The 22,115-nt window shown below is 41.1% G+C and overlaps 1 protein-coding gene across 4 annotated transcripts in view; it reads right to left on the bottom strand.

The window, feature by feature from the left end:
• Positions 1 to 12,079: 12,079 nt before the first annotated feature.
• tlcd4b (TLC domain containing 4b) overlaps positions 12,080 to 22,115 on the bottom strand; it is a 19,423-nt gene continuing 9,387 nt past the window's right edge. For all 4 annotated transcript variants that reach the window (XM_026165882.2, XM_080301011.1, XM_026165883.2 and 1 more), the window contains 4 exons: positions 16,133 to 16,191; positions 12,807 to 12,901; positions 12,638 to 12,711; positions 12,080 to 12,531 (listed from right to left, as the gene is read on the bottom strand). In XM_026165882.2, the coding sequence (XP_026021667.1) occupies positions 12,183 to 12,531; positions 12,638 to 12,711; positions 12,807 to 12,901; positions 16,133 to 16,191 (577 nt within the window). In that variant the 3' untranslated portion in view covers positions 12,080 to 12,182. The remainder of the gene's footprint in view (positions 12,532 to 12,637; positions 12,712 to 12,806; positions 12,902 to 16,132; positions 16,192 to 22,115) is intronic.

Below are 22,115 nucleotides of genomic sequence, written 5' to 3'. Positions count from 1 at the left end.
TTTGGCCATGTTCTATTGAAAAAGAAAGTTTGGAATTTTGTGGCAAAATCAATGCAAACTGAGAGAGTAAAGGGAAATTTAATAAGGATGTAGCTCGCAGTGAGGCTGCAAACATTTCAGTACCTGTAGGTGAGTTAAAGACTCAATTTCCACGTTGTAAGTTAAGACAGACTTTTGTTTGTTTGTTTGTTTCTTAGAATGCATGTCTTTTTGGAGCAGACTTATTTGTGGAAGAAATACAAACTTGGAGAAGGCTTTAAATTATTTGTTAAAAGTTTGTTAAGGTGTCAGCTAATTTGCTAAAATGCCAGCTAAAGCAATTAGATACTGCCAAAAGGCAAAATATAGCATCCAGTTGCAAGGATGGCTATTCAGCCTCCTCTGGAAGAATTCCTCTGCAAAGCACTAAACCCCCAATTTTGTCCCAGAGGTCACAAGTAGCACTCAGTGTTGTAGCTCACTGCCATCTGTTTTAAGCGTATGTGTGTGTGTGAGAGATGGAGAGAACAGGTGAAAAAGAGGCAAATTGTAAAGCACTTTGGGTAAAAGCACTACATAAATGCAGCCATGGGGCACTGCGGATGCTGCTTGCTCTCTCAGAGTGTCCTAACCTGACAGTTTGGTTGCTTACAGCACTTATGAGTAAGAGATAAAAGCACTTGAATTATAAGATGAATCGAGGTGAAACCTTGAATGAATGTGTGAATTGCAATCAGCTGATGTAGTTGGTAGGGTAACAGTGACAGGAAGTGAAGCATCAGCTCCAAAGCTGTGATTAAAGAAACACTTTAGATTAAATATTAGATTAATGTCTTTAGCTCTACACTTTTAATGCAAGTTGTTATCCACCAGAATTATGCTGTAGAAGTGTAAAAATGTAAAATGCTAAATGTAATAAAGTACAGGGACAATGAGAAGAACATATAACAATAATATTGTAGTTTATGAAAATGCTACCTGTTGAGTTCAGCGCATCAGTAACAGGCTTAATGCTGAGATTACTGAAAGTCCAATAAAAAGAGTAGAGAAACATCATAATGGACCTCATGAACTGGTTAAAGCACAACCTTAAACTCTCACAACATAGTAAAAGCTGACACTCCTAACCTGAAAGCAAATCAAACATTATCAAAGCACAGTAGATTACCATAAACAGCCTGTTAGAATATAGAAATCTGGATTAATTCTGCGTGCCAGGAGATGTGCTCATTTATGCACAATCGCATTCCCTCATGTGCACACGCACACACAAACTAAGCGAGGGTCTTATAAACATTTCACAGGGAGAAGAAGAAGCACACACATGGAATTTGGACGCTTTATTTGGGCATGATGGGAGAAGGGAAGGGCCTGAGCTGACTGGGAGAGGGATAGAAATGTAATGTCTCGTGAAAGAGGAATCCCTCACACTAAAAATAACAGAATACAGTCAGATATTTACTGTACGGTGGGCTTTACTGTTTATACTGGCTCCAGTTCATCTGACACCTAGGCTAATAGGCTACTTCTGGGCACATTTATTGTGTGTCATGTGGATGGATGACTAAAGAGTCTTGGTTTAGGGATAATGGTGTCACAATTTCATAAACTCAGCGGAGAAGTATTGCAGTAATGTGCTTTTGTATTTACAGTATTTTAGTCAGTCATATTTTGTGACTGGACATTTTTTCACTTTAAGCAATCAGTCCTCTTGACAAAGGAGCAATTTTAAGTGACCGGTGAGTTAGTTTACAATTTCCAAGGTGACTGAAACATACTGTACATGCATGGCCCAGTTCAGAGAAACTATTTCAAAGTCAGTGGATACATCATCGGACAAACTTCTTTGGGGTGGGGGTGGGGTGTCTTGGATGGTTGAAGAGATCTGGGTGGATTATAGAGATATGCTCTGAAGGCGCGAGGTTGAGAAAAAGTCCCGAGTCACAAAACTTGACGAGGTGCAGACAGAGAGTTTAAAGGGGCTTAAAACTATTAAGGAAGAAAGATGCAAAAATACAGAATGGGAGGGAAAGAGGAGATTAGTGCAGTTTCTGAAACTCAGAAGGGCATTTCTGCTGGAAGCTGTTTGTTCCTCCACCCACCGACCCCTCTCCCAACTCCTCTTGGGTCTGGCTATTTATGGTAGAAGCCTGTCTGAGGACTTCTGAAGGCTGAGTTCATGGCATCATAATTCCAACCTGTTGCTAGAGTAGGAGAGGAAGCTCTAAACATACCTGGATTTGGTCAACAAGCCCTCAGGCGTCAGCTCAGACCTATTCAATCAGTCCGGTCATATTCTTGCATATGTGTCTCTGGTACTTTTAAAAATAAAATGTTGAACAAAATGTTTTACCTGACTCAGGGACTTTCAGCACTCTATTTATGTTTGCACTAGACAGTGAAAGTTGTTGCCACTTCAACAGCGAGCCAGTATAGCAGTGATCATCACAGTACTCGATTCTTTTGCTCCTTTCATTACTTAGGCTCTGACTGACACCTAAAAAGATGAACAGTTTTTCAATGGAACTGTCTTCAATCTCCATATTTCATACACAATTCACCTCCACTGGTTTTACTTTTTCCATGCTGGTGTACCTGACACTTACAGTGCAGAACCTGGACTGTGCTCAGTTCTACTGCTGCTGCTTTTAGTGGTTACACCTTAAGAGAGCTGTGCATTAACAAATGCCCACAGACTTCAATGAACTGAAGCAATGTTGTAAAGAAGAGCGAGCGAAGATTCCTCTTATAAAGTCATCTAGAAATCCAACACTTTCAGTTTTTGCTGCTAAAACTGGTTCTACAATCTATTGACTTATAAGGTGTACTTTGGATTTTGTTAAATAAATAATGAGTCAGCCTAATATTTGTTCATCTGAAGTTGTATATAAATACTTAATAAATACTTTAAGACTTGGTATGGACTACATTAATATTGTGTGTGTGTGTGTGTGTGTATGTGTGTGTGTGTGTGTGTATATATATAAATATATATAGAACCTCGAAAGATAAGATAAGATAAGATAAGATAACTCTTTATTGTCATTGCACAGTCATACATAGTACAGTAGTACAATAAAATTGGAAAAACTGTCCTACGTCGGCACTACATATAACACAACACGACACGATATGACACATCACAACGTAACAAACAACACAACACAGTATATTAACTTAGTATAAAAAAGAAGAATAAGTGTATGTGTATTGCACAGTGTTATTATTGCACATTAATTATTATTGCACCTTGTTATAAATATAAATATTATTGTTATCGTTTTAAACATTGTTACCTCCCCCTAAAAAGTCCAGGGAGGTATCCAGTCAGGTCAGCTATTTACATTGATCAGGGCTATTGCCCTGTTGTAAAAGCTGTCCTTGAGTCTATTTGTTCGGGACCTCAGCAGCCTGAACCTCCTGCCAGACGGCAGCAGCTTAAACACCCGGTGTCCTGGGTGTGTGCAGTCCCGTAGGATGCTGCGTGCCCTCTTGAGACAGCGAGTGCTGTACAGGTCCTTCAGGGAGGGAAGAGGATGTCCAATGATTTTTTGGGCCATGTTGATGACCCTCTGGAGTGCCTTTCTGTGTGCTGTGGTGCAGCTGGAGAACCACACACCGATGCAATATGTCAGCACACTTTCAATGGAGCAGCGGTAGAAGACGGTCAGCAGCTCCTTCTTCAGGTCCATTTTTCTGAGGATTCTCAGAAAGTGGAGACGCTGTTGGGCCTTCTTTAAGACCGCAGAGGTGTTAGAGCTCCATTGGAGGTCTGTGTCTATGTGCACACCCAGAAACTTGAAACTGGAGACCCTTTCCACGCACTCCCCGTTGATGCTGACAGGCTGCAGCTCGGACTTCCTCCTTCTGAAGTCAACTACCAGTTCTTTTGTTTTGGTGGTATTGAGGTCCAGGTTGTTGTCTGCACACCAATCTGACAGCCTCTGAACTTCAGCTCTGTATGCAGTCTCATCTCCCCCTGAGATGAGCCCCACCACAGTGGTATCATCTGCAAACTTGATGACTGTGTTGTCTGGGTGGGAACTAACACAGTCATGTGTGTACAGAGTGTACAGTAGGGGACTCAGTACACAGCCTTGTGGAGAGCCGGTGTTGAGGCTGAGGGCTGAGGAAAGATGAGGCCCCACTCTAACTCTCTGTACACGGTCTGAGAAGAAGTCTCTGATCCAGCGGCAGGTGGTGGAAGGAAGTCCAATTTCCAGCAGTTTATCTATTAGTCTGTCCGGGAGTATCGTATTGAAAGCAGAGCTAAAGTCAACAAAGAGCAGCCTGGCGTAACGGCCCTGCACTTCCAGGTGAGAGATGGTGGTGTGGAGCGTTGTAGCAATGGCATCTTCAGTTGATCTGTTAGCTCTGTATGCAAACTGGAGCGGGTCGAGTGTGGGTGGCAGGCAGGACATGATGTGACGTCGGACCAGTTTCTCAAAGCACTTCATTATAACAGGTGTTAGAGCAACTGGTCGGTAGTCGTTGAGGCTGCTAATGTTAGTACGCTTTGGCAGTGGGACAATTGTGGCTGACTTTAGGCACGGCAGGATGCAGGACTGGGACAGTGAAGTGTTGAAGATCTTAGTGAAGACCCCAGCCAGCTGGTCTGCACACTCTTTTAGGACCTTTGCGGTTACCCCATCTGGTCCGGTGGCCTTCCTGGGGTTCACTGCCCTCAGTGTGCGCCTCACCTCATATTCCTGCACTATGAGGCTTGGGCTGCTGCTGTCCGATGTTTTTGCTGCTGCTGCCTCTGGTCCCTTCACCTCAAAGCGTGCGAAGAAGTGGTTCAGCTCCTCTGCAAGCTCCGCGTTACCCTCAGTCAACGTGGTATTGCCGGGTTTGTAGTTGGTTAAGTGCTGAACTCCCTGCCATACCTGTCGTGAGTTGTTGGTGGTGAAGTGGTCTTCGATCCTTCTCTTGTACGCTGCCTTGGCCTCTCTGATGCCTCTTTTCAACTGAGATCTGGCTGCACTGTACTGCATACCATCACCGGATCTAAAAGCGGCGTCACGTTGCTTCAGCAGGACCTGGACCTCTTTAGTCATCCAGGGTTTCTGGTTGGAATACACCCGGAGACGTTTGTCCACAGTGACACTGTTGACACAGAAGTTAATATATGAGAGCACTGATGTTGTGTGCTCTTCAAGGTCCTGATGTTCGAACACGCTCCAGTCCGTGTTTTCAAAACAGTCCTGCAGCTGATGTGATGCACCTTCTGGCCAGGTTTTCACAGTTTTTGTGACTGGGGGGGGCTCTTCTCCTAATGGGAGTGTATGCAGGGATCAACAGCATGGACATGTGGTCTGACAAACCTAGATGTGGTAGAGGGGTTGCTCTGTAGCCTTTTTGGATGTTGCTGTAGGCTTTATCCAATGTGTTTTTCCCCCTCGTTGCACATTTAATATGCTGTTCAAATCTGGGGAATACTGACCTTAAATCAGCATGGTTGAAGTCCCCAGCTATAATGTGCACTGCGTTTGGATGGGAGTTCTGCTGGTTGCTTATCGTCTTGTGCAGCTCCTCCATGGCAGAGTTAGCATTAGCATCGGGTGGTACATACACGGCCGTTACCATGACAACAGTAAACTCGCGAGGTATGTAGACGGGTCTGCACTTCACAGTCAAGTATTCCAAATCCGGGGAACAGTGGCTGTCTACAGTCTTTGTGTTTTTGCACCAGCTGTCATTGGTGTAGATGCATAAGAGGATGTAACTTATTCTTACAATGACTGTAAGAATACCTTTCAATGTTGCCTCAAACTTTTTCAGCCTTTAGGACTTCACATTTCAACAAAAGATTAAAAAAACTCCTTCAACTCTTCCAAGGCCTTTAAAGATGCAGAGTATAAAATCTCACCCCTAGGCACTAGATGTCAGTAGATTGCAGATTGCAGTCAAGTGAACTTGACATCTTCCACAAACCAGCGCCCACTCCTATCAATATTTAATGGATTATTTCTAATTTTATGAGAATGCTTAATTCTTTGGAACATGTAATTTTACACACTAATCAATGTATGTTTTGTGAGCACATTTAACTGACTGTATGTTTAACTTTCCCTCTTCATAGAGATTTAACGCTGACATTATTGACTTTTTACATCAGCTGGCCTTTAATTTCCTTTACTTCTTAACAGCTTTCAGTTATAACTCTCACCTTTATTCAGCTTTTACTCTTACACTTACATGTGCACTGCTTTCATCTCTCTTTTCAGCTAACATGTCAACTCTTTTCAGTGTTTACACTCTGAATGGCACATTCAGATCTCCAAGCATCACCTGCACCAGATCACCTGCTGTCAGTACTTATTCTTTTCACATCAGCTGACACCTTTCCATCTATACACTTGCACTAGCACTCTAATATCTGGGTTTCTCCTTAGTTCCAGTTGTGAACATTTGCAGCCTGTCTTTATTTTCGCTTGTTTTCCTCTATGTCCAGATCTTGGCTCTCACTCACATGCTGGAACAGGCCAGTGACACCTTTGGCTAAAATTGCTGGTGTCAGTGAGGTGCTGCTTGTTAGCATGTTTGTTATAAAACGATGCCCAGGCCAGGGGTTTTTAAGCACCTTGTAAAAGTGGACTCCGTTTATAGCTCCTCCAAAGTCTGGAATGTTTATTTGAGTTTTTCTTTTTTCTTTTTAAATGTCTGTTTTTGTTTCTCCGTGTCTGGGAAAGGTCTTCAGAATAAATTCCTCTTGAAATAGACATATCCCTATAATCTATTTATTTTTACATAACTATTACTTGCTCAATGTTGTGTCTGGCTTGTGCTGCATACTAGGAGCAAGCTCAGATATTGGACCTTGTAAAGACAGGGAGAGAGGAGACTTGGCATTTACAGACATGAATTCATTAAGTTAAAATGTCTTACAAACACACAGTCGACGTAAGGAGACGGTGATTTTCTCGGGGAAATCGGCTGTGCTGTGAAAACCAGAGAGCCCGTACAAAATGTATGCTACGTTAAAAAAAAAAAGAAAAGCGCTGACGGATAACGTGTTTTTGTAACAGGCAGGTGTGTTTCTCTGTGTACAAAACACACAGGTGATGAGATTCAGCCCATACATGACTGAAGTTAAACAGTGAATGTGCATTGTAGTAGCAAGAGGAAATGTTCATTGAGTCTGTTATGTGACCTTTTTTGGTAAAGCTTCTCAAGCACGGACTCTGACCAAACCCCTTGACCGATTGGTACACACACACACAGGAGATGGTTTCAATCACAGACCTCTACAGTGGCTCAGACCCCTCCTCCAAATTTTTCACTTTCCGTGCTCCTTCACGGGTCTCTTTCATCCCCATTTCGAGCAATGCTCTCCTCCCTTTTATCTCATAGCGAACGTCTCAGTCCGTGCTTCACCTTTCCTTTTTTGTTGAATATCTCCATCACTTTCCTCACAAACACTTTTTAAAAGAAAACACAGAGCAGTGGTGCCAGCTACCAGTAGTTAGTTTTGGCTTGCCTAAGTAGAACTGTCATACTACTGACTGCTGACAAATGACTGGACAGGTTACACCACAAACAACAGGTCATGCTGACGTCAGTGTTTTTGATAACACTTTATAATACAACCTGTCACTAAAAGTGTAACTAAATGGAATTTCAGTGTGTTGTATTTGAAATTACAATCTAATTATATTTACCTATAAATACTGAAAAGTCGGTGGACTAGAATAATGGGGTAACAAATGTATAAGTATGTTTTACTGTGCAATTTCATGGTAATTTTGCAGAAAAACAAACAGTATTTCTCCATCTTACATGTTAAATGCAGCGTATTTGTTGGGTGCGGGTCCTATTATGGAGTGGAATAATCTTCATTATACTGATGTGCATGATGGGTGTTCTATTATTCAATTGTCCTTTTATTTTACTAATATATATGTAAGTCCAACTTACTTTTGTTTCCTGTTCAAACACAAACTAAAGTAAATTTAAGTAAAGTATAATTAAAAAAACTGATTGTTACTACTTTATTCTAGTGTACACAGGTTTAAGTATATACAGTATAATTACATTGTAATTAAATTATACTGAAGCGCCATTGAATTAGAGGGGAGTTGCACCTGTAGCCGCCCGCCATATTATAAAAGTTTGCATAATGAAAATAGAAATTTAGAGTCAAAATAAAACTCCAACATACTGGTTTTCTATGTTTTCAACTTTATTGAAGAAAAAAAACACTTCAAGTAAGTCTCAGCTTTCAGCACTACAATTATGTGATGATTAGTAGTGGTCATTGTAGACAACAACAGCCTGAGTCACAAGGTAATGCTCGGACGAGGACCCCGAAGGCTGCGTGCGTCTCCGTGTGTGTAGTGTAGGCTGTTTCACATTAAAATCTCCAGAAAACATAACAAGATCATTGCATTAAAACACAAAAACAGACAGAGGATGTAAAAGGAGAAGCCACACTGGCAAATCATTCACAGGAGAAAAAGGGGGAAAAAAAGAAAAAAAAGAAAAGACGTGATCATCACTGAACTTTATCATTATAGAAATCTTCCAGATTCAGCCGATTACATTTCATTGCACAACCAGAAAACAAAGAACGACAAAACTAAAGGAAAGAATGTTTCGTCTTGTACCGTGAATACCCGTGAGAGAAACTGAAGTATAGCATACAACTTCCACCAGCTCAGAAGCAACCCATTTAATATCAGCAGTCTTTTTGTCTAAATGTCTGTCTATTTTGAGACCCCAATAGAAAAGCTCAGCTGTAAGGCCAAAGCGTATTTCATTTCAACATATGCTTGTTGAGCATGTGGAAGAACAACCTAACCGCATTCCAGGCAAACTGGTGGAGGTTCAAATCCAAACTTGCAATTTTGTTCCAAATATATCAGAGTTTGATCACAGGATGATTTTTGATATATATACACATATAGCTAAGCAATTTCTCTTTATGAAATGCCATAACAAATAGTGGCAATCTGGCTGTTGTAAACAAATAAAAATAATTAGTACAGAATACAGATCACAGCCTTATATCATTCCACTCACTCTCTTTCCAAAAAGCCTCAAAGTGTGCGACAGAGATCTTGAAATATATTCTGTAGAAAAACCCTGACAGGTACAAAAACTCTATTTGTCCAGTTCGCAAAAGAGCTACACAACAAACATCCCAACTGTGTCCTTTTTACATTGTGCATGAGACATGTGCCAGAGAGCAGTCTCAGTCTAAACTCATCCAAAAAGAGCAATACGCTACAACAAGAAGCGTATCAGCATCACTGCTCGGCCGAGTCTCAGTAAAGTCTCCCGTGCTCGGTAGTTCAGACTGAATATTCACAGCTTTGATTTCAGGAGGCTGGAGAAATGAGACACTAGCCTTCCCGTCCACTACGTGTACAGCTTAAAGAACTTGTGTTTAAAAAAAACAAAACACAACAAAAAGAACTTCATTTTCGACATCTGCAGGATCATTTCAATGCCACTAAATAACCTCTCGCAACATTCAGATATATACCCTGCCCAGAAAACGGGCTCCCCTGCTGGGATCAGCTTTGGGATTATAATACTTGGCCGGATTAATCACTGTGCAGGCAGGTTATAAAAATATATATACACAGAGTATACATAAGGAATATAGAGGAAATAATCACTGGATATTACATTAGAAAGTTCATGCTAATTCAAATCTGACTGCATCACATCCACCGTTTGTCTAAAAAGGCACAAGATACTGTAGCCCCTCCTTAGCGGTGACAGACAGAAATACAGGAGAGTCACAGCCCCACGGGGAATGTGCTTTATATTTCCACAGTGAAAACAGCAGCAGAGATTCTCAGACTATTTTAAACATTGATCCAACGAGACAAAGACTCGAAGGAGAAATCCACCAGTTTAACACTTCAAGTGTGTGTGTGTGTCTGTGCAAGTAACATTTGCTGGGAGGAGGGGGGGGGGGGGGGGGGGGGCTGAGGCTAAAAGAGAAAGGGTTTTATTTAAATGCTATATAATTAATGTTTAGTTTAAGTTGTGCAAGGATGGAAAAATTTATTAAATTAGATTTTCTTGCAGATTTTTAGGGATATGTAGTTACTGTCATTCATTTTTGGATGTGAATGCAGCTCAAGTTTAAATAAAACCCTTTCAAGCGAAGAAAGTACAAACCTGCAACCTGTTATTTCAAGATTTGATAGCAAAAATAAAAAAAAATAAAAAATCCCAAACCTGAAACATCTGCTGTGTTTCTGTCTGTCATGAAATCAGCTGTTAAGAATTTGCTGACAGAAGAACTGATGAATCTGTAAGAACTGAAGTCTGTAAATCTGAGTAATGCCAACTGGCCTATGGAAAGTGTGGTAACATCTTAGCCATACAGTACGCACAACTTACCTACTGTATGCGTATACACTGTACAGACATGCAGGTTGAGGGGAAACAATCAAAAAATACAAGTAGTACATGCTTTGAGTATGCTCTGAGAGGACAACACATTTTGGAAGATACCCAGCCCAGCCCCACCCAACCCCTTTAGCATTAGATTAATGCATTTAATATTTAGATGTTAGTCATCTATTTACCCTATTCACTAAGGCGTCACAGAAATATGTCAATCGTACCATGCTCTATCGTGACGATACATTTTATACAGTAAAGTAAATCATGCAGATTGCCACGGTGCTTTCTGATGTCGCAGACCGGTCCATCGAAATTCATGTTCTTATCTGCCAGACAATTTTTGAAAAAACTAATGTAAATAATAAAATGGCATATTGCTACCATTCCTATTGCTCAGATTCTGCAAAAAGGACAAGCACCACCATGGTGTTTAAAAAAAGGGCACTGAATACAGTGTGTAAGATTGCACGCTATGCAGTGCATGTGCAAACAAGTGGAACAAGTACATGTGGGTGAGTCTGCTTTCCACTATTAGAGTCACTGAAAACAGGGTGGATAAGTGTGTGGGGGGGGGGGGATCTAACTACAAAAACAAACAAACAAACAAACAAACAATAAACAACACAATTAGAAGCAGTTTAGCAAAGCTGCTCTGCTGCACTGCACTGGCTGGGATAAGCTCTGAAGACAGAGGGAGAAGTCGCTCTGAGCCATTAATGTTGACACAGATGAAGTCTTGAAAGATAAAAACAGTTTTTTCCTTTTTTAACAGGGAAAAAAAAATAAACAGCTGATTAATTCATGAGGACGGGATCGACAGACTCTTTTGTAAGGCAGGGGGAGAGGTAGAACGAAAATGCTGGAGCTCAATTGTGGAGCCCTACCCAGTGAGGCAGAGGGTTGCAATGAAAATGATATTCCTTTGATTGCTAATGACAAGTGTTAAATTAAAAAAAAGAGCCATCATGAAGAATACTGAAAAGGCAAAACTGTCCTGTTAGGAGCGAAAGGTGTAAGAGAGTGAGTCTCTGTCTCTCCTGCATGCATATTCTGTGTTTTACATAGAAACTCCAAATGATAACGAGGCTGGAGGGGCATGGCTGGTGATACAGGTAGGTGCCACTTGTTACGAGGAGGCCACAGCAGGTGATACTGTAGAAGAGGCATTCATGGTGTTTTTTTTCCTGTCTCTTTTTTTGTGAGGTTTGATGAGTTTAAGACAAGAGCCCTATAAATTCACAAACACTGTACGGGTCTGACGGATGAATTAGTCACTCTGCAGGCCACGAGTGTGGAATGATGAAGAAGCCTCGAGTTTGTCAGGAGCAAAAGTGAGTGCGATTGTTTTTTTTGTTGTTTTTGAAGGGGGCTAAGCAGTAATGTAATGGGCGATATACTCCTCTACTGTTATTGCTTTCCTGTTTTTTTCCCTTCCCCTCACGCCCCCTCCCACAGGCACTTCAGAGGATTGGGCTTTGGCTGAAGTTGAGTGTGAGAGCAGGCTGTGGGGGAGATGACAGAGGATTGGTGGTAGTGACAGGAGTAACAGACAGAGTTAAAAGTGTTCTTTTGAGCTCTACCTTGTCGTCTGAAAGCTATCACCCAGCAGGATACTAATCTGTCAGTGAAAAAGGTTGCAAACGCTGGTGCTTGTCCTGTGCCAGGGTGAGAACCTGAGGACTCTTAGCCCAGGCCACTAGCTGACTTCAAGAAGATCAGGGGCTGAGATTGAGGGTGAGAGGGAAGCTGAGGCTTTATTAAAAGAGCAAGGTTCCTGGTTGTCCAGCCTCCCTCCATGCTTATTGTCTGTGTCTACAAATGCTGTGCTCTACACCTCCTCAGTCTGTATGGTTGTTTGTGTGCTTCTTATCTAAGGAAGATGACGCCTCTGCTTCTACCTTGACCTTTCGCCCTCCTCTCCCAGTCAGGACCTTGTAGCAGCCCCGAGTGATTTTGTACATCCAAATAATGTTCAAGACATCCAGGGCAATGCAGGAGGTGATCCATGCCACCTGGGCACCCAAGCCCAGCCGCTCAAACTCCGGAGTGCCAAAAGTGGCGAATACACTGGCCCAGTAGGATGGCATGACTGCAATGCGCACCAGGAAGAACACCACAGCCATAGCAACCCCATTTAATACCACCAACCGGTGTGAGCGTGGGTACTTTAATGACTCGAAGAACCACCTGGAGGAGAAAGAGCCATTAGGAAATGTCAGGGAACAAGATATGTCTGCCATATGGTGTGAAGGGGATCCTGACAAGTACATATTCACAAGTGAGGATGACTCACCTTTGGTTCACAAATGGTGTGGATAGCTCAGAAATGAGACGGAAATTGGCAAAGTAGGGAAGGACACCACGGGTCTGCGAAGAGCAAACAACACAGATGATGAGGAATTTAGGAAGCAGAAGGACACAAAAACAACAAGAATCGGGTTTCAGAAAAATGAGCCACTCACCAAAACATATCCGTAAGCATAGAGCGCCGCCAAGTGGTGGCAAACGAAAAAGCTGTCCCCCATAGTGCTCCAATTACATGCTAGCAGCACCAGGTCTGGAGAGCAGGTGGAGACATTGGTCATTAAGCTAGCAAAACATTACACAGCTGACTTTAGAAGAAAAGAACAGAGCCCAGGCTGAACTGAGTCTAACACGAACACAGAATACTCAGGACTTTGACTCTAAAAATGACTTTGACATAATCAATTCATCAACAGATGAATTAAAACTTGTTACAAAACTTGGAGAGCTGACAATACATTCAAAACTAGAATCAAGTCATAAAACAGCAACTGAAGATAAGGAGAGCAAGAACAAAAGAACAAGGAACACAAATTTGCAGAAGAAACTGAAGGAGACATCTATGGTCCTCCATTTTCAACAGCACTCATGCAGCATTTTCATGGACTTAAGCAAAAAGTCCATGAAATATGTTTTTATTTCTCATTCTTTTGAGAGAACAATCAAATTGGTATACTAGTGGACAATTTCCTTTCCTAGTATTTTCAAAAGTTCAGTCGCTGATAATGAGCTTGCTCTGGACATTTCCCTACCATCACGATGACCAACCCACTCATGTGGCCATTATTTGGCTGCAGATTCCACAGATTCCCCTGCTAATTACCCAATCTCATATTCGACTGATGCCACAGTTTTATCAATCCCTGTAATTATAAAGGCGCAGATGGAAACCATTTATTAGTCATCACAAATTTCTGCAACCAGGCCTAACAGTCTAATTACCGTGCCTGACAAAGCCCAGCCTCCCAAGTCAGCAGTTATTGCTCTTTTGAAACGACTGAACTTTTACTAATGAATCATTTATTATTAATGGTTTATTACCATCTTCTGTACCACTGAGACTTGGCTCAAACTAGAGGACTACTGCCCCCTTGTGGAATTTTGCTGACTAAACTACAAATTCTTGAATGCCCTGAGGCGCTCGGGCTGTGGTGGGGTAATCGCTGCGGTTTACAAGGGTAATTTGAATTGTGTTCCATTTCCTCCCACTTCTTTTCATTCATTCAAATTACTATTGTTCAAAATTGACTGTGAAAATCTAGTTTGCTATATTATTATCTACTGACCTCCTAAATCTGCTACCAACTTCCCTAAATGAGTTCCCCAATCGACCTTCATCTATTGTTAAATTTGACAAGCTCATTTTGGTATGCAACTTTAACTTGCGCATTGATTCCTCTAACTGAATTTTACACAAGGCATTTCATTTAGTGTAACATGTTAATGGTCGCACACAATGGTGGGCACATCCTGGTTGGTTGTTTTACTCTTGGCTCATCTTTAGACTCTCTCTGTATGTCATATTTACTGTTTCACCATAAGTGTAATATTTTTGCCACAGTTTTGCAGCCAGTATCGTTTTCAAAGAGGAGAATCATAAAGCCTAGGATCTTTAATGAGAACACAGTGGCTACATTTTTAACTCTCTTACCAAGTGTCAATTATATTTGTAATAAAGATGAGATAGAAAAATACAAATCACTGCCTTTTCATGACGGAACCAGTTACTAACCAGTCTACTTCTTTGGCTTAATTAGCATGAAAAACAGTCCAAGGTTCTTGTTTAACACCACGAACAGACTCCTTAATCCTGCTCAGTCTGGTTTTCCTGCCCAGCCCTCGGCTGAATGTGAAAAACATTTTTTTTCCTCTTCTGTTGTCTGTTAAGATCAATTATATCAGGTCACAATTAAACCCTAGTTGCTATCAACCTGCTCAGTTGTGTCATGGAGTTCTGTTATCTAAGTTTTTTCCACGACAGATCTTCGTTATGTTTCCTAAAATGTGGAATTGTATGTAATAGTAGCCTTTGACACCACTGATAATCCCATTCTTATTACAGAACTGGTTTGGTATCTCAGGCCTAGCTCCTAAATGGTCTCATCATACTTATCTGACAGATACTCCAGAATTCATATTAACTGTATGTCCTTATCAGAGCCCCTCATATGAGGGGTTCCACAGAGCTCAATCCTGGGTCCAGTTCTGTTTTCTGTATATATGTTACCCCTGGGTTATCTATTAAATAGCTTCTAACAGGGATTTCCGACCGCTGTTATGCTGATGATACATTTTTCTGTTAAGTCAAACAACCTGAAGAGCCTCTCCTATCTCGGGGAATGCTTCACTGCTGTTATTTGTTGGATGTCTTTAAATTTCTGCCATCTCAATACTGGCAAAACGGAGGTTCTTGTGTTTGGCTCTTACAGCTTCTCTAAGATCAGTCATTACATTGTCCAGCTATCCAGCAATATCAAGTCACCTGTTAAGAACCGTATTTTACCAATATTTGAATTTGTAATCTCATATTCTCAAATTCATTCTTCATTTTTTATTAATGACATATAAAGCCCTACATGGCCGGGTTCTGCCTTTCTAGCAGACCTGCTAAGACCTTAATCGAGCACTCAGCCTGCAATCACTGATCAATGTCTCCTAACTGTTTCACACTTCCACATCTATTTTAAAACCAGAGGCAAAAACTCCTAAACCTTCTTTAGGAAAAGTTTTTCTTCTTCTTCAGCCCATGTTCTTTGTTCTTTGAATGTATGGAAGTATGCGCTTGTATGTTTTAGACATGCGCTTATCTTTTGTGTTATTTTATTTAAACTGAAGCATTTAAAAAAGTGCTATAAAAATAAAGTTACCATTATTATTATTATTAACTTCATAATAGTTTTTGTCCTGTTCTGCAGATTCTATGCAAGTTAGAATTTTTATTTATATAGCGCTAAATCACAACAATCGCCTCGAGGCACTTTATATTGTAAAGTAAAGAACCTACAAAATGTCAATGCTGAGCTCTCCAAGGCTGCAGAGGAGAACAAAAACTAACGTTGCAAGTTCACAAATGACCTGGAGTGCACCAACCAGGGAATGAAGGACTCCTGACTATTCTTTCATTTAATGTACAGGGTTTTTGTTTTTTATTAAAAGAAAGTGTAGGTGTGTCTTCCTTTGGTTTGAATTCTGAAGGAAACATTAGAAGTGTTTTAAATTCCAATTCAAGGACACATGATAAGACAAAATAATGACTTTCTTCCAAGTCGGACATGTCAAATATTTTGTCCTTTTTCGATGCTCCTATGCATTCACGTATCACAGGTATCCTTCATAGCATGTAATATACATTTAATTAAAACTATCCGACTCTACAGTAACTTGATTACAATACAAAGCTCTACTTGCACACACACACGAAGGGTAATGGCAGCCACATATGCAAAAAAACGAAACAAAGACAGAAGAAAAAATTAAACCTCACCATATAGGAGGTAACCACAGGTTATGGCTACATTTAGTTTGACGAGACTGGGGTCACCCCTGTGGAAAAGCAAAGGATACAGTGTAAAGGCACAAAGCCATAATGCTCAATCAGTGAGAGACTGAGATTACTGAGATTACCCAAATGCACCACTGAACAACACACGAAATCATTGCTGGCTGTGGATATCTGCCTGTACAACTCCTCCACCTAATGCACAGCACACAGTGCGATAGTTGCACCGTTTTGCACATCCTGTATAGTCAAAATAACTTATAATTAAACTACTTGTATATTAGAGACATTTTAATATTTTGTAACTTTGTAATATATTGTATTATTAAAATGTAGCTCAGTCTGTTACAGTGTCTTGGAGAAACAGTAACCACATAATTTCCTTAGGGATTAATAAAGTTTCTGATCCTGATTTTAAAAAAAGAAAGTAAGAAAAAAAAAAAACAGGAAGAAGAAGCTTCAGTTTATGAGTTAAATATGTTACGTTGTCTTGCTTCCCTGATCGACAGTCTGCAATACTGCACCTCTTGCATTTCTTAGCAGATTAAAACTGAAAGGTCATTTAAGTTCGACTGTCTAACCTTGATGAATTTGCTGTGATACTGTTGTGTGCGGTATAAAGGCGACTGTCTTGACAAGAGCAATGCTTGTGGTGAATCCATAACATGACAGATAGCTCTGCAGAAAAGATATCCACAATGCTGGCACTCCGTGTTCCTCTCCTCCCGTTTGACAGCGTTTCTGTTTAATCAGCAATCAGTAGTTCGGGCCATAAACCTGTGACCTGCTGCTCTTACCATTAAAGTGTCCTTGCAAATAACATCGGTTTAAAATAACAATGGAGGTATGTCTGCTTCAATAGAGATCCGATCCTTGTATCAGCCACAAGTATCGCATAGCAAATGACTGGCTGACTGCTTGTGTAACAGGAGCTCGCAGCACAGCGCACATGCTCTACTATACACTGTACCCACACCAACAACATGACCCTGGGCTCACTGCTTTCAAAATGTATTCTTTATCTCCAAGCTTCGACTGCCTCACTTTAAAATAAGTACTTTAACTAAGTGCATTGAACATCTGGAGATATAACCAAGTTACATGTAAGATTTTCTTTTTTCATACCATTTTAATATCTAATGAAATGTATGTGATAGAAACACACAGACACATTGATGTCAGTCCAAAATGAACAGTCAGGTCAAAGAAGAGTATTTGTTTGAGTTTAAGACTTAACTGCTCAAACATCCATCCATCCATCCATTCGCTTCCGCTTATCCTTTTCAGGGTCGCGGGGGGCGCTGGAGCCTATCCCAGCTGTCATAGGGCGAGAGGCGGGGTACACCCTGGACAGGTCGCCAGTCTGTCGCAGGGCTAACACATAGGGACAGACAACCATTCACACTCACATTCACTCGCACATTCACACCTAGTGACAATTTAGATTAATCAATTAACCTATCCCCACAAGCTGCATGTCTTTGGACGGTGGGAGGAAGCCGGAGTACCCGGAGAGAACCCACGCAAACACGGGGAGAACATGCAAACTCCACACAGAAAGACTACGGCCTGATGGAGGAATTGAACTCAGGACCTTCTTGCTGTGCGGCAACAGTGCTAACCACCGTGCCACCGTGCTGCCTACTGCTCAAACATTTGTATTTATTTGAAAAGACAAAAAAAAAAAAAAACATTGTCGTTTTACTAATCTAACATTTCCCCAACATTATTGTTTCCATGAGTATACGTGTATGAATGTAACAAACATGGCCTCGGCCTGTTTTGTTGGAAAGTGTTCATCACACTCTGACAGAAATGCAACGTGCAAACATCAGGTTGGCTAATGCCCATCATGCCTGATAATGTGATTGTCAGGGAGCCTGAAAATCCACATACTTCTTGGTAATCTCATCCGTGTGACTCAACTTTGATTAATCAGATCTACAGTATATTCACGTTGTCTCTTCATGAATAGTTGACTGACTGGAATTTGGCCCAGAAAGATACGTAGAATGTTAAACAGGAAGTACTACAATAGCGCCAACTCAACAGGCATTATACAAAAGACACTCAAAGCCAAATGATATGCTGTTAAGTGGCAAGTAGAAGTCATTTAAGAGCACCAGATGCACTTAGCAGTTTGCTAGGCTTTTTCCATGGGGCTACAGATACGTAGTAATCAGAATGAACCTTGAGCTTATATGTGGTTCAAAGAAAAGCGCAAAGGAAACTTAAATAAACTCTCTATATTCTTACTGAACGCAACTTCGAGAAAAAACCTAACTCTCTCAGAGTTTGTCTTTGCTCAGCAGAACATCCTCACTGGCACATCAAAGTATAGAATTACCTGTAGCGTCTGTACTGTACTCTGTATCATTTATCTCTGTGACAGCTGCATACCCTTGACTGCCGCTCTTCTAAATCATTGACTGTTCCGCTTTTTAACTCTGACAACTTTCGTCTCAGATGGCCAAAAATCACACAGACTTAAGTGGGGGAAATGTGGTGGTGCTTGGGCTATGAGTTATGTTCACCAGCAGCTGATCTGGAGCTGTGGTGACAAATGACAGCATGGGAATAGAAGGGTCTGACTTTCAGTGGATCTTAGACTTTTTGTTAGTCTTAGTCTGCAACCCTTCATTAAGTCATTCCAGAGTTATCAACAACTTAGATCTACAGATAAATCACGAACTAGCTGGCTGTGTTTCAACAGGTTACGGTTTAGATTCAGGGAAGCAGGTTTTAAAAGTTTTGACGTTCAAGAATGGGGAAACGGATAGCAGCACATTGGTGAAACTATGATGTATGAAAGCGCTTTTCATTTCCACCTGATGAGATGGATACTGGAAGTCCCATTCAATGTCAATTTTTGATTTAAATATTAATTCCAGTAAGATCAAAAGAAAGAAATATAATTCATTGGTTGATGATTCTCAAGGACGTTTATTCAACCTGTGACAACCAGGAGGCAAACAAACTCAACTCCAGGTCTCTTATAATGAATGAATGATAATGTTGGTAACACTGACATCTTATATGAATCTGATTAGCTTTCTACTTGCTTGCTCTATCGATAGTTTGACTCTTCATTCAGATATTTGCATTTAGTGTTGTGCATGCAGACCCTTAAGGGAAATCTAAGGAATAAAGCATTTTAACTGCAACAATAAAACACATTTGAATGAAGTTTGGAGAAAGAAAAATGCACAAATTTACCAAAACCATAGAAAAGAAAGGAATGCTGGGATACAGGTAGATGACAAAAACAGTTGATGGACCTCTCTTTTCATCACCTCTATTGATTCTTAACAGCAACAGCATCCTTTAGCTGCAGGGTTGCATTTCTTTGAATAAAACTTGCAAACAAATGGGGCCGGATGCTGATGATGACATGCTGACCCTCCTCAGGAAAGACACTGGTGTTATAAATTAGGTTTTGGGGCCTTGCTAGGTAAGGTGAATTGAGGTTTACCTCTGGATTTTCAGTGTTACAAATGCAGTTCTCATCTTATCTGCTTAAATCGCTGTGGTAACTTCTGTGGCAAACCTAACCTGTTCCCAAAAAGGTTGTGCATGAGATAAGACATCAACATGCACATAACAATTACCTACTGACCAATCAGTTCACCGTTAAATGACATAATCATTCCTGCAAGGTCACATGAGGGATTTGAGTTATTAGCCAGCACCTAAACCCTCTGTCTTCTCAATACAGGGACCTTTCTTTGCTGCTTCTAAAATAAGCAAGTCAGCCTGTTTAACAGTCTAAATTCTGTTTGTTTTTTTGTTTTATTTATTTAAGGGTGTTTACTTGTGTAAACAACATTGGGACAGCAGCTGAAAGAAGGCTAAAACCTATTTGAATACCATGAGAATACATTGAAGCAAAACATTAGTTTAATGGAACACCCTTTTCTAATCCTGTATCTTAATAATGGAGCAGTGATACAAATAAGATTGCATTTACAGCCACTAATGCCTTTCCAGACTTCCCGATGGCCTAAAGTGCTTTAAACTGTATGTATGAAAGAATGAATGAATATAGCAGTTTTTTATAGCAGAAGATACACACTCACACTCTGATGCTTTGGCTGCAAAAACTGTGTTGCTGCGGAGCATGTATTATGTGATTAACCTCTTTGCAGTTTTCTAATATTATAGCTTGGTTGTTGTTTGTACAATATGCCAGTCTGCTGCCTGCCAGTAGACCTGCCCATATGCTGCCAACACCACCTCTTTTACAGCGCTGTGAATAAACTGGTTTGATTTATCAAGCCGATAACTATTAGTGCCTGAGTTTTCTAAATCTCACCAGAAAGACTTGCTGAACTAAACATCCTGGAAAAGCAACACGAGAACAAAGAGTCATGGTAAAAAGAAAGCACACCCTTCAACCACAATGTGAGAGACTGATACAATCCTAATGCTTTAAGTTATTGGTGCTAAGGGTGGTTCTACAAGTTGGTGACTCATAGGGAGTACTTATTTTCTTACACACTGCATCTGCATTTTAGCTTAGTTTTGTTAAACAAACAATGAGACAATCTGTCTGTCTGACTTTATACTCTCCTAATCTGAAGACTTATAGGACTAGATATCATTTTTTATTTATTAAATGAGATTTGACAAAATGCACTTTCACCTTATCTTGTTTTTTTTGTTGCTTATTTTCCTTTAGTGTCAAAAATATATCTCAGGTTGTCCTAAATTTTAAACAAACTGAAATGCGGTCCTCCATTCTCCTCAGACTGTCATGCACATGTTAAGTTCAAGTCCAGATAAGCCAATCAAGAAATGCAGCAGGGGCGAGGCCGGCAGACACGGCGCTTGTTAACCGAAAGGATTATGATAACAGCCGAAGCTGTGCTGACAGTCGGAGTGACAACCTGAAAGAGCCTGAGCAGCAGCTGCAAACAAAGCAGGCTTCTAACAGTTTGGCTCTGACCGCTGCGCCACCATTTAGCACAGCGCCGAGAGAACAATGCTGCTGTGTGACAGGCCTTAATGATGCTGTAGCGCAATCAGATTGACTGGAGAATTAAGGCTTGCTCCACTCCGGTGTTGAAATGAGATGAGCTTTAAAAAGGCATTAGGATACTTCTGGGAATTGGCTAGGTGCCGGTGGGTGACGGGAATAAGCTTAAGAAATTCAACAATAGCAGTGAAGAAATAAAGTTGGAACAAAGAAACCATTTCAGCAGAGAAATGACTGTCACCTTTTGCTCAAGGGGGGTGTCTCAGAGAAGTGATAGAAGAAAAATCCTGCCTGCAACCCCCCAAAAATGCTGGTAAGGTATTAAGCACTTGAACACTGAGCAGATGAAGACTAGCAGCAGGAGGAGGGAGGGAGAGCTCATCCCTCCTGCCCGTGCCCCTACCCACCGCTGTTTTCTCCCCTTTTTCTTTGCTCCATCAGCGATGCTAGCCAGAGAAACAGAATAAAAGAGCATTGCATTGATATGGCAGCTAGACATGTGTAATCGGCAACCCAAGGCAGGGGGAGGATCGTGAGGGCTGGTGGTGCGAGGGAAAGGGAGAGTGGGTTTTGTTTTGTTGTTTTTTTTGTTTTTTCTTTGGGGGGGGGGGGGGGGGGGGTTAGCTGCTGCTGTTTGCTATAAAAAGGCATCTTGTTGGTGGGATTTCTAGTCTGCTGGACAGACAGAGAGGAAGTGAAACAGAAGGTAAGGAAAAAGAGGAGAGAGGGGAAGGAAGTGGTGTTGTAAGTGAGAGAAATGAGAGAGCAAAAGCTGAGGAGAGATGTGTTCAAAAGACTGATTGAGATATTAGAAAGGAGAAAGAAATGGGGGGAGAGAGAGCGGGAGAGTGAGCGAGAGATTGCCATTTCTCTTTTTCAGGACTCACTGATCCAAATAACAGAGTCAGCACTGGTGGGGAGAGTGAAGGCAGAGAAGACAGCGAAGACAAAAATCAAAGTCTAAATCCTCCAAATCAACAACTCTCTGGAGAC

This window comes from Astatotilapia calliptera, chromosome 4 (genome assembly GCF_964374335.1).
Source record: "Astatotilapia calliptera chromosome 4, fAstCal68.1, whole genome shotgun sequence".
Lineage (NCBI taxonomy): Eukaryota > Metazoa > Chordata > Actinopteri > Cichliformes > Cichlidae > Astatotilapia > Astatotilapia calliptera.
Note: the sequence above shows the minus strand (reverse complement) of the source record. Positions and strands in the feature narration are given on the sequence as shown.